Here is a 13,663-nt window from a genome sequence, read left to right on the forward strand (position 1 = left end):
CAAATCCACAAAACACATGTAGATTGGTTGGGCAAACTCCCATGCCCCCTCGAGGACCCCAAAGAGGGTGTAGAGCCGGTCCACTGTTCCACGACCGGGACGAAAACCACACTGCTCCTCCTCAATTCGAGGTTCGACTATCTGACGGACCCTCCTCTGCAGCACCCCTGAATAGACCTTACCGGGGAGGCTGAGGAGTGTGATCCCCCTGTAGTTGGAGCACACCCTCCGGTCCCCCTTTTTGAAGAGGGGGACCACCACCCCAGTCTGCCAGTCCAGGGGGACTGCCCCCGATGTCCACGCGATGCCGCAGAGGCGTGTCAACCAAGACAGCCCTACGGAATCCAGAGCCTTAAGGAACTCTGGGCGGACCTCATCCACCCCCGGGGCCTTGCCACCAAGGAGATTTTTAACCACCTCAGCGACCTCAGCCCCAGAGATAAGCGAGCCAGCACCAGCTACCCCAGACTCTGCTTCCTCATCAGAAGACGTGTTGGTGGGATTGAGGAGGTCTTCGAAGTATTCCCTCCACCGCCTCACAACGTCTCGAGTCGAGGTCAGCAGCCCCCCATCCCCACTGTACACAGTGTTGACGGAGCACTGCTTTCCCCTCCCGAGCCGCCGGATGGTGGACCAGAATCTCCTCGAAGCCGTCCGGAAGTCATTCTCCATGGCCTCTCCAAACTCCTCCCACACCCGAGCTTTTGCCTTAGCGACCGCCGAAGCCGCGCTCCGCTTAGCCCGCCGATACCCATCAGCTGCCTCTGGAGTCCCACAGGCCAAAAAGGCCCGATAGGACTCCTTCTTCAGCTTGACGGCATCCCTTACTGTCGGTGTCCACCAACGAGTTCGGGGGTTACCGCCACGACAGGCACCGACGACCCTACGGCCACAGCTGCGGCTGGCCGCCTCGACAATAGAGGCACGGAACACAGCCCATTCAGACTCAATGTCCCCCGCCTCACCCGGGACTTGGTTGAAGCTCTGCCGGAGATGGGAGTTGAAACTCCTTCTGACAGGGGACTCTGCCAGACGTTCCCAGCAGACCCTCACAACACGCTTGGGCCTGCCAGGCCTGACCGGCATCCTCCCCCACCATCTGAGCCAACTCATCACCATGTGTATATATATATATATATATATATATATATATATATATATATATATACTTGGACATTTCAAACCCATGCTAGTCCACACAAAACAGCTTGCCAGTGCAGACGAAGAACAGCTGTTAGCAGGAAATTCTGCTAATGTTAAATCAATACACGTGTTGCATAAAATACAAAATACAAAAAACACAAGATCAGGAAAAAGGAAGCTCAAAACTGAAGCACATTAGTGTACAGTATGTGGCAATGACCCCTTTTGTTGTGCATTGCTACTCTGAGTCACAGCTGTGTGTATTAGAAGATTTAGAAAAAATTGTTTTCTTTATTTGGATGCTACTGGCAGTGTAGTTGAAAAGCCTTACCCAACCAGCCAGTCAGTCCTTTACTATGCGTTGTGCATGTCAATCGACAACAAAAACTGTGATACTTGTTGCAGAAATGCTAACAGCAGATTGGTCTACTCCAACTATCTTGTAGTGGTTAACATGCCTGCGCTGTGACTACTAAGGTTTTTCAAAAACTACTCAGACCTCAAAAGGTTGAAACTGATTTCAGTTGGGCCACGATGCACGCTGTGGTTCAGGCATTTAACACAATGACCATTCAGGAGTACCTCAAGCTTTGTTTCAAAGATGTCAAAATAACAGTTCAGTGCAGATCACAACTTCACACCTTTCTGCTGCTCACATGCTGAAACTGGTGAGCATGAAGGTGTGAAAAGTCCAGTTCAAAAAGAACACCAAACAGCTTTTTCTGTACTGTTTTGCACTCCTCCTGAATGCAACAAAACTTCAAGAGATCTTGTCAATTAAAAGGTCTGTGGTCATTGTGTTCAGTTCAAGAACCCAGACAAAGATGTATGTGGAACATTTGTGTGTTTTGCAAGAAGCCATCCAGAGAAAAAAGACCGACCAAATAAATATTCTAAATCCCGATGGTGCTGAAACCCCTGTTGAATTTGACAGCACTCAAAAAGCCCTCACAAAATCCTCACCCTTTTTTCCACTGATTGAAGGAGTTGCCAGACAAGCTCAGGAGGAATCACATAAAGAAGATGATAAAGAGGGAGAGGGGCAGACAAACCAGCATTATTGAGAGTCACTCATTGACCTAATTTTACACTTTGCTGGTACAGGTCCTCTTTGGAGTGGGCTTATGCCGTCTGATTTCAGTAAAACTCCAGACAGTAATGCTGTTGTAGAAAATTGGTTCCGCACGACAAAATGTGTCATCCTGTCGTCAAAGTTACACCGAAGAGCAGGCGATTTCATTCAAGTCCTACATGAATTTGTTGTTGGAAGATTGAAGGGTATGGCAGTGACTCATCAGGCAGGTCTCCAGAGTACACCAGCTGAACAGTCAAAAAGTGAGGGACCAGAAACAACTGCTGTTTCACAAGAGGAGACATGGAGGACGCGACGGAGAAAGAGGACATCCAAGTACTTCAGCTCCCCTGTGCAGCATTAGCATTCAAACAGCCAGCAGCTAACAAAAGAGCTGCTAGGCAAAAGAAAAAACCTGTGACAGTGGCTGATACCACTGACAAAAACACAACCACCTCAAGTCCAGGGCCACAAGAAAAAGCAGGAAGCTGTCCACGTTGGGGAGGAAATGGCATGACAGAACAGGGAGCGATAGCCATGACAAATACTTGTACAGTTGACAACCTTCTTTACTTGCTGCATTTGGTAATAAAGAGAAGACCAGCAGTCAACAATGATTTAAAAAGCAAAGCAAGTCTTGACCCATGGATAGCTAGCCTTCTTTGTGTTCATGAGCATGAAATTCATGAAGTTCATGAAATTCAACAAAAATGTCTCAATGAAGCTTGTCCAGTGGCAAAAAGGACAAACACCTCCATTGATGTGGTGTAAGTTCACTTTTTTATTTTTTGCATGTATTGTATTTATCAGTCAGTGTTGTCATCTGTTTATTATGTGTTTATTTAGCAAATATTATTTTTTTTATATTACAAGATTAGTTCTATTTTCCTTTCATTAATTTCTAGGTGTGAGGATTTTGGTAGCCTGCAGACTGTCCTTGATAAGTGGGCCAGTGAGTCTTTAAGAGTACTACCATGTAAAACGTGAGTATGCATTTTTTTCATTTCTTATTGATATTTTCAAAGCTTGCAAGGTAAATTATTTGCCTCGTTGACTTTAATCTCTGCGATATTTTTAGGGATGCACGATATATCGGCATTAATATCGGTATCGGCCGATGTTAGGCATTTTTTTACATATCTGTATCGGTCCGATGAGCAAAACTGGCCCGATATTACCAGCCGATATTTATTTTGGTCTAATTGCTGTTTGTGTACGTGTGTCGGGAGGAGGGGGCATTTGGCCTTGCCACCATGTTGGACATGTAACAGCGATGCAGTACTACTTGTGGGGAAGCTAGAGACGATGTCAGCTGTGAGGTCATTTTTCACGGTGTCAAATGATGATAGTCGAAAAGCAGTATGCAATATATGCAAAGTTGAAGTGATGCGAGGAGGATGCCGTGTCAAATCATTCAATACTACAAATTTAATATGTCATCTGAAAAACCACCATCCCGAAGCTCACAAACATTTGGCGAAGCTAACGCCTGTAAGGTTAGCTACCAGGCAAAAACCAAAGCAGCAGCCACAGTTGGGAGCCCAATACAGCAAGCACTCGACCAAACCAAGAAATTTGCCAAGGACAGCGCAAAAGCCAGGTCAATCACGAACAAGATCATGGAAATGATTGCTCTCGACGACCAGCCATTTTCGTTAGTGGAGGACCGAGGATTTCAGCGGTTGATTGAACACACTGAACCCCACTACATCCTTCCCAGCCGGCGCTATTTTTCAGATGTTTGCCTTCCTGCTCTGCATGAAATGGTGGCCACACATATGAGCAAGTTGTTGGACAATGTGACTGACATTAGCTTCACTACGGATATATGGAGTTCGGACATCAGTCAGATGAGTATGTTAAGCCTAACGGCTCAGTGGATTGATGACAACTTTGAAATGAAGAGAGCTGTTTTGCATGCACAAGAGTTTTCAGGATCGCATACGGGAGCTGCCATTGCTAGTGCATTTGACTGCATGTTTGCACAGTGGAAAATTAAGAAAGACAATGTGCATGTTGTGCTTCGTGACAATGCACGGAATATGCAGAAGGCCATGGACGAGTGTGGTGTTAAAAGCCTGGGCTGCATGGCTCATACTCTGCAGCTTGCAGTGCATGATGGAGTTTTAAGCCAGCGAAGCATTTCTGACTGTGTGGCTATTGGAAGAAAAACAGTCGGACATTTTCGCCACTTCCAACTTGCCACCTCTCGGCTGAGAGACATACAGCAAGAGTTAGGCATGAAAACCAAGGTGCTACAACAAGATGTAGCAACCAGATGGAATAGTACATTTTATATGACGAAAAGTCTGCTGGATCAGAAGTGTGCACTTGGTGTGTATAGAGCCGATCACGAGCTCCCTGCCTGTTTAAGCGCACACCAGTGGAGCCTCGTTGAAAACATGACTGTGCTTCTCACTCCATTTGAACAGTAAACGATGGAAATAAGTTCACAGTTGGCTACTGCCGCGGATGTGATTCCTTCTGTTGTGGCTCTAAAACATTTGTTGAGCAAGGCAGCTGACAGCGACAGTGGAGTCCGCACAGCAAAGACCACTCTACTGGAAGCTGTAAACGAGAGATTTGGAAGCGCTTTCTCCGAGCCGCTCTACTACTTGGCAACTATCCTTGACCCGAGGTACAAAGATCGTTATTTTGACACAGTCACAAAGCAAGCTGCAGTTACTACGCTCCTGAAGGAAGTGGACAAAATGATGCACAGCGACACCGTTCACAGAAGAACCGCAAGAGAAGAAGATAAGAGCAAGCTGTGAGGGTGGACAGTCTCTACTTGACATGCATGATGACATTCTGGAGGAAAACTTGATCATTCAACAGGATGCGGGCCTGACAAACCACACAAGCATGCAGGTATAGTATTATCAGCCCCTGTTTTTTATTTAATAAGCAAAGCATGTTAAGATCCTTTTGTGAAATGTTTTAAATTTTTTATTAATGTGATGTAAATTCTATAGTTAGTAAAATAACAGAATTATTTAAATGGAAAAAACATACTAATCTTTTAGTAATGCTTCACTGCCCTCTTAAGGCACTGGTCATCTGCTCAGATCTAAGTTTAACAAAGCTCTTAAGAGGTGAAGGATGATGTCCAATGTCCAGATTGCTGGTAATTTATCAGACAAACTAGTTATACACTTGTCTACTTTCCTGTAGGTGCATGGCTATCTGAGTGAGCCTCCCACCCCCAGAAATGAGAACCCACTGCAGTATTGGAAAAGCAACATGTCTCGGTTTCCTGCCCTGGCCAAGGCAGCACGCAAGTACCTTTCAGCTCCATCCACAAGTGTGGACAGCGAGCGTCTCTTCTCTGCTGCATCACATATTGTTGATGAAAAGAGAAACAGGATCCAGTGTGAGAAAGCAGAAATGCTTCTGTTTGTTAAAAAAAAACCTGCCTTTACTGATGAAGTAGTCCTAGACTAAAACATACAGTTTCAAGTTTCAGTATTTTGGAAAATTTACTTTGAGTACATTGTGGCTGCTTGGGAAATGTACAAAGACAACTATGTCTTTGGAGTTAATGTTATGTCACAGTTCTTATATTTTGATTCAGCAATTTTATAGATGGGACTTGGAATTGACTTGCACTAATTTGCACTTACAAAGTTTTTAGTGTTGCTTTAGTGTTGGGACATTTACTTGAATGTCTACTAATTACAGTGCAGGTTGGAAAATGCACTGACAGGACATGTTTTGATTTTTTTCATTTAGCCTTTTTCACAGATTTGAGTTTAAATGGGAGTAGACTTTAGTTTAAAACATGTTCTCCAATTAAATAAATGCTTCGTTGTAATGAATACAGACAAGTTTGAAAAGTTAACTTTGTCAGGATATTGTTTTATTTATGATCCTTATTGTTATTTATGATCCAAAATTTCTCCCAAGAGTTTGTGAATTGACTGAGTTAAACTGCACTTGAATTTATTTCCAGCTTACACACTTGTTACAAGTTGTAAAAGTTGCTTAAAAGTAACACTGTTTGCTACTTGTGTTTTGGTAGCACTGTAACTTTATTTGGAAATAAAATGGATAAAAAAAAAAACAGTTTGCATCATTTTTACTTTGTACAGATTTGATCATCTTAAAACTAAAAAAAATATATATAATATATATATTTGTAATATATATTTGTAATATATATAAATATATATATATATATATATATCGACATCGGCAAATATCGGTTATCGGCCATAACACCAATATTAATATCGGATATCGTATCGGCCAAAATTTTCATATCGGTGCATCCCTAGATATTTTACCTATGAAAATATCCTTATATGTTAATGTGAAATACTGAAACAACAACTGATGTTAATGCCTTCAAATAATTGAAAAATACAAAGTTTGCATTTAAAAGGTAATGTGGACAAGTCCTTCATATAAATGACTCATTCCTTTATTCTCTTGTTTTAATCCCTGGCCTTATGTGCTCAGGATTTAGCGGTTACAGTGCAAACTGTTTATGGTCGGACGTTTGTTCCTACATTCAACAGAGGTCCACATCCCTGCACTGAAAGTCAGACCATTGTGCAGCGAGCCTTTGTGCATGGCCTACCGTGTCTTTTATTGGTCTCGGTGTTGCACACAGGGAGCCTAAAGCAAAACAATATCCTGCAGCCTTGCCAAATCTGGTGACAGTACTTTGTGGAAAGTAAGTTTACCAAATATGTTTAATACACATTAAATTATTGCATGATAATCTTATTTTCAATAAAATTGTGATTTATCATGATTCAAAAGGTCAAAGTGAGGCATCTTAACTTGTAGAGTTTCTCTGCTCCTCCAAGCAGCTTCATTGTAAAGAATAGAAGACGGTACTGTGTTACATGTGGAGGAAAGATCATGTCTAAGTCCACCACCTCTGTTAAGGGAAGGTATTTTTTTAAAGAAAACTCTACAAGTCCAGATGCTTTGCTTCAACCTTCTGAATGAGAATGACCTGGATGACTGAGAATCTGCATCGGCATGATTTATTATGATACAAACAACAAACAAACAAAAAAACTGCTCATTTCCCAAAATATATTTTGTCCCTTGTAGGTATGAGCCAGCTGCTGTGACGTATCGCCTGAGTACTTTAAATCACTTTGTGGCGTTCCACAAACTGGGTACAGACCAAAAATGGCATTTCTATGATGGCCTACAAGAATGCCAGCACCGCAGGAGTGGAGACACAATAATTACTGAGAAAAATATCCTCAAAAAGTTGCGTCCAACGTCCCATGTTGGGCACATAGTTATGGTCAGGGTAAGCATCAACACTTAATCTCCGGTCTAAAATTCTGAAATTTAGGTTGTTGCAGATGGAGAATATATCAGCAAGTGTGTTTGCATAATAATAATATCAATATTCTCATATATTGCTCTATACAAATAATTTTACTGATGTTTTGTTGAAGGACAAGGCAGCAGAGGCTGCTGCTGAACGTTCAGAAAAAAATGAAGCGCTTGTCAAGTTCATTGTGGAACAAAAGGGTGCAGAAGATACACTGCAGGTACGCCTTTTTCTTTTTGTTCATCACATAACGCTTAATCATTATGTCATCACTATGACCACGCCACCTCCAGCAAGCAAACAGTACGGTTAAGTTTGAGTACATTTATTTTTCAGGCCGTCGTGTCTGGTGAGAAGCAGCAACTTTGAATTTACACAGAAGTGGGTTCCAGTATTGTTTGATGACCAACAGCTGGACAGGATAGTTAAGTACCTGACAGGCTTCCTTCATAACTGTGAAAAAATCTCAGATGAAGTCTCCACCATGCTGTCCTATGACAAGATTAAATACATCCTTGTTGTGATGTTGCCAGAGGTTAGTCAATAGGTGTCTTTTTAAATGTAGAGGTATGAGCATAATAACACTGACAATAATATGGATGCAGAATCGGGATATGATACCTGTAACAAAGGTGACAGTAAAGGCCTTGGAAGAAATAAGGAACATGACAACAAAAGACGCAGTGGCAGAGGTTGATCATGGACCACTGGATGAGAGGTTAGTGAAACATTTAAATGTCCTTTAAAAAAAAGCCCAAAATCTCTGTGAAAAAATATGATTTCTTTTTCTAGTGAAATGGAGGCCATGGAGATGGAAATAAGGAATCACATGGAGAGGCGTGGGCTTGTGTAAAAGTCCGTCTGTTTTGCTTGTTAGTTTTTTGTATACTTCTCTCTCCTATGTTTTTAAATGTTTTCATTCTCCTGTAAAGTGTACTTGGGTTTTTTGAAAGGGGTTTTTAAATAAAATGTATTATATATATATATATATATATATATATATATATATATATATATATATATATATATATATATATATATATACACACACACATATATATTTCATGTTATTTCCAAAGTTATTACAATAACTCCCAGGTCATGTGACCTATTGACCCCAAAGTAGTCTAGAATGATAGTGCTATCAAGGATGGTCAACATACACCACTTAGTATTTGCTTTAAGGCCTCAGTATATGTTTATTAGCACGCACGCACGCACGCACGCACGCACACACAGACAGACAGACAGACAGACAGACAGACAGACAGACAGACAGACAGACAGACAGACAGACAGATAAAACTGTTTTCAACTCCATACATTCTAACGTATTTATTTAGTGTAAATGTTAGCAGTATACCCCGATAGTTTACAGTTAACGTGAATCAGTTTCTTAAAACATCACTTGATAATACACATTTAAATTCGTGCTTTTATTTTGTGAACCGGAAATAATTTCCTTGCAGCAGTACGCTTGCATTTACCGTAAACTGACGGTAGGTGCGCACTGAAAATGTAGGAGCGGCTGGCTTGACCGCAGTGAATCGGAAGCTAAGTTCAGCCTCGCTGAATGATTCATGTTCCTTCGTCCAGGAGAAACATTTCCTATCAGGAGTAACTACCATGACTCAGGAATACTGCTGATGGAGACATTGTCCAGCAGCATTTAAAGCGGGAACTGCTCCATAATGACGTCAACAACTCTCGGACGCTCGGAATTACGAGACAACGTGAACGCAGCATACGCCACGTTTTGTGTAAAAGTAACGTGATATATTATCTCCGTTCCTCTGTACTGCAGACGTAGCTCCTACGTTGGGTTCTGTCTGAGAGGAAACGCGGATACTTTGCGGTTTTAACGAGGAAAAACATGAAAACACAAACTTTTACTACTTTTCTTTTTCACCTCTGATAGAAAACCAGAACAAGCGGATGAGACACGGAGCCTCGAGACTCGTCCTCGTGTCTTTAGTGTCCTCAACACTGACCTGCCGACCGGTGGTATCAGAGGATGATCCCGCTTTGTTCCTCCTCGTGGGGTTCTGGTCCTGGTTCTGCTCCTCCATTCTGGTTCTTGTCTGAAGACTCCAGCAGCTCTCCGCTCCGTCTGTAGCCGCCAAAATAAAAGCTTCAAACTGGACTTCGTGGCGCATGCGCAACTGTTACGCCACTATGCTGCATTCATGTACACACGAAACATGAGCATTCAACTCAAAATCCCATCAAATTCGAGGGAAACCCGAAGATATAAAAATCTAAAACATAGTAACATCATTAAATAAAAACAAGAGACACAGAATAGACGTAGTATAGTTATTTATAATATCAACAATGATTAAAAAGAGGATGTGTTTATCATGTGTGATTCCAACCAGTAGCTCTGAAATCCCATGTTCCAGTTGCTCCATGAATGCAGCAGAATGGACGGCGCTGATCCCGTTCTCTACTTTGGCTCGTTTGTTCTCCAGCTGCCGCTGATCGCGGAGCTTCTGATGTTGGGAGAACTTTGCCTTCAGTGTTATCTATTAAAATTCTTTCTGGCAGAAAGTTATAAAGTTTTTAAGAAGTCACGACTCTCTTTGTCTTCATCATCATCTTCATCAGAGGAGCAGCTGAAGAGCTGCTGCAGTTTCAAATCTGCATTTTTCTCCACACATTTAGTTTCTTCATTAACCAGAATGATTCAGGAACTCCTCACTGTGATACCAAAAGGTCTCATCAGACACTAATGACTGTATTGATTATTGATTAGTTTTAGTTGATTTTAATAAAGTGAGTTGAACGTCTGCAGTGGCGGCCATCTTGCCACAGTCAGCTGTCTCACTGATCACATTGTTTTAATGGTGCATGCACTTTATAAACAACCATAACTTGTTTAATGCATAATTAAGAATAATTATAACCAAAGATTCTAGATTCAGAGCTACAACCATGAACTTTCATATGTAAATAAACACATGTAAAATAAACACATGCAATGAATACACACACACACACACACACACACACAAGGTTCATGTTAAATCGATTTTTAGGCTACTAAAACTCAGCGTACAGAAGAAGGACATGATTATATATATATATTAATAAAAGAATATTAATATAAAATGAATGTAATTATTACATGTTTAGTTTAAAAATAACCATTCAAATAATTTTATTATTTAATTATATTTATTTTATATGAACACATTATACATTATTATCTTTATTGTCTTTAATGTCTGTAACATCTTGGACATAAAAGTGACATTTATTTGCGCTTATTATCTTGTTGAAATCCCCAACCTGCACAGAGAACTAGACTAATGTGGAGATTTGAACCTGGAGGACAGAGATAAAAACATAAATATGTGTGAGTGTAACCTCCAAGTTACACTGATGAACAATTAAATTACCAACTTAAAATTTAAATACACAAATACACAGGGCGTAGCAGCATGAGAGAGAATTTAACACAAACACAAACTACACCTCAGTAATCAAAGTACAAGCTCTTGTAAAACAAAATAAACAATAAAAACACGGTTTAGCTAATAACCTTTTGAAAAGGACGTTTTTGTTGAGCTTCTGGCGCATGTTGTTTCTCTGTAAGCTAAGTGTGCTCATTTTAGCAACGTGGTGCAGCCTTAGCTTAAAAACCACCAACACAACTATATTTATAAGATAAGATCCTTTATTGATCCCACGGTGGGGAAATTTCACTGTTACAGCAGCTCAAACACAAAGTAAAGGAAACATTAAACACTAGACTAAATAAAAACAAGGACTCAAACATATAGGTTTGAACCTGAAGGGACGTGGCCTTTCTGTGTGGAGTTTGCATGTTCTCCCGTGTACACGTGGGTTCTCTTCTGGTACTCTGGCTTCCTCCCACCGTCCAAAGACATGCATGTTAGGTTAATTGGTCTCTAAATTCTCGCTAGGAATCAGTGTGTGTGTGAAAGGTTGTTTGTCTCTTTCTGTGTTGGGCCTGTGATGGACTGGTGACCTGTCCAGGGTGTACCTGCCTCTCACCTGTTAAATGCTGGGTCAGGCTCCAGCTTCCCCGTAATGGACAAAGTGCTACAGATAACGAATGAATATATATATTTATATAGTACATGTTGTAATACCTGCAACGTGCTTAGAAGTCAGCTCGATGGCAACAACAAGACACCCTGCTGGGATAATAAGCTGCCAAAGGAGGAAGTTCAGACCACAGATGTTAAAACACGGAAGTTGTTCACCATGCGTGGAGGCTTCCACCCACATCCAGTGTCCAGAGACTCTACGCTAAGCACAAAGAGGGAGGATGAGGACTAGTGAGCATCAGGGCCACTATCCAAGACGAAACAAGCTCCATGAACACATCAGGAAGATGGACCCAAGGGACGAAGCACTGAGTGAATGTCTCAGACAATAGAACCTGGAGGAGAATGAAATGGAGGAACCATCATGGGAGGACGAGTCCCTCAAGTGTCTTATTATCAACATTTTATAGTTAGAATGAATTAAAATGACATAGATTACATAGATGACATAGACACACCCACACGTCAATAATAACACACACGTTCTGGTTTCAGTTCTCTCAACACAAACCTGCTATGAAGCGGTTTAGCTGCAGATGAAAAGACTCCAAGGAAGTTGAGCCTCTGGTTCACCTAAACACCGGCAGACACACACCTCCCTTGGTCAGCTCCCAGTTTTAGTGCAGAGAGCAACACCTGGTGGATCTTGGATGCTCTTCACATGCTTCTTCTGGACCCGCCAGATGTGCTCCATCCTCTCCCGATCAAACAGAGGAACACCAAGGGAGTTTGGGGGTCTAGAGCCTGAACAAAGTTTTATCATCGGATGTTTAAATCTGTAGGAAAAGACTTTAATGCTGGACAGAGAATGAAGTGTAGAACTACAGATGCTCTGGCTGAAAAGGTCATCACTCACTGAGATGCAGTGCTGACCGGAGAACCAGTAATCTCCACCTTCCATGACTTGTTTCTGTAAAACAGAGTCTAAGTAACTTGTATTAACAACCCACTTTTAAACAGCTGACGTGTGATTGCAGTTTACCTGAGACACTTTCCTGGCCATGGCGACATTCGGCTCTGCAGCTGCAACATGTGAACCACCAAGTCTTGGTTTGGTAAACTGAAAGGTAAGAACTGTGTAATGAGAGGCCGTTTACTGAACTAAATATATTTATCTGTAGCCAAGAGAACTAATATTAAACATCTGTCATTGTGAAACGGAGCTTATTATGTTTTAAACTGTTTACCTGTTCACATTCGTTCTGCTTGTAAAGCTGGTATTGTGATAACTGTGTGGGGTATTTTAGTGACGCTGGCCCTTTAAGAGCAGCTCCAGACTAGAGCACGCAGGCTCGTAGGTTTCCGTCACACCGCGTGCTGCCAGCAGGAGTACTGGAGTAGTGATGTACGATGCCACTCGCTTTCTTTCTGATCCGATACCAAGTAAAATACAAGCCAGTATCGGCGATACCGATCTGATACCGGTCTGATACTGGTCTGATACTGATCTGATACCGGTCTGATACTTTGTCCAGAAACTTCATGTGTTTGGAAAATCACTTTGAAAGCAGCTCCGCTGAGGAGAAAGGAAGTGGTGGTAACATTTTCATAGAATACTTAGTCAATCAAACTTAAATTACCAGTAAAATTGATAAATAAATACATAAATACCACAATAACTGCATGTTTGTCTTGTTTGTTTATCCTCCAGTCTTTCTCAAGTAACGTTTAAAGCTGTGAAATGCTTTCAATGGACCCCCAGGGGCCACACACACAAACACACACGGGAGTCTTACTAGAGCTGCGGGGACACTCAGTCTTGGTCTCCGAGGAGCCTTAAAAATAAGATTCATGCCAAAATAAGGACTTAAATATTAAGATGAAGTCTTAAATCATTAACTGAAAGGCTGTAAAGCCCACACGCAAGACTGGTTCAGCATCTAGTCACAAACCACCGTTAAACCAGTCTGAAGTCTCATTTTCTATATGTCTTAAACCAATTCAGGGTCGTCAGTCTGAAATCTGTTTAAGAAAATATCACAAAACCACTGAAAATCCATTTCAAACCCAGATTAGCTTTAAACCAGTTTAATCCTTACAAAAATGTTCCAAAACATAATTAAGACCTCT

General features: G+C 41.5%; 1 protein-coding gene and 1 long non-coding RNA gene across 3 annotated transcripts in view; both read right to left on the reverse strand.

Annotated features, from left to right (window-relative positions):
• The window catches only part of LOC121635284 (zinc finger protein 665-like), a 645,425-nt gene extending 635,712 nt beyond the window's left edge, over positions 1–9,713 (reverse strand). Inside the window, exon 1 of the mRNA XM_041978418.1 lies at positions 9,509–9,713. Within this exon, the coding sequence (XP_041834352.1) occupies positions 9,509–9,673 (165 nt within the window). The 5' untranslated portion in view covers positions 9,674–9,713. The remainder of the gene's footprint in view (positions 1–9,508) is intronic.
• Positions 9,714–10,872: 1,159 nt separating this feature from the next.
• On the reverse strand, positions 10,873–13,033 carry LOC121635330. Of its 2 annotated transcripts, XR_006009401.1 has the most exons (5): positions 12,781–13,033; positions 12,576–12,653; positions 12,450–12,503; positions 12,105–12,337; positions 10,874–11,928 (listed from the first exon to the last, which is right to left on the reverse strand). It is a non-coding gene; the product is annotated as an uncharacterized LOC121635330 (long non-coding RNA). The 2 variants fall into 2 exon arrangements; XR_006009400.1 differs by lacking the exon at positions 12,781–13,033 and having other exon boundaries at positions 10,873–11,928; positions 12,576–12,770.
• Positions 13,034–13,663: the final 630 nt, after the last annotated feature.

The sequence above is a fragment of the Melanotaenia boesemani genome, chromosome 24, assembly GCF_017639745.1.
Source record: "Melanotaenia boesemani isolate fMelBoe1 chromosome 24, fMelBoe1.pri, whole genome shotgun sequence".
NCBI lineage: Eukaryota > Metazoa > Chordata > Actinopteri > Atheriniformes > Melanotaeniidae > Melanotaenia > Melanotaenia boesemani.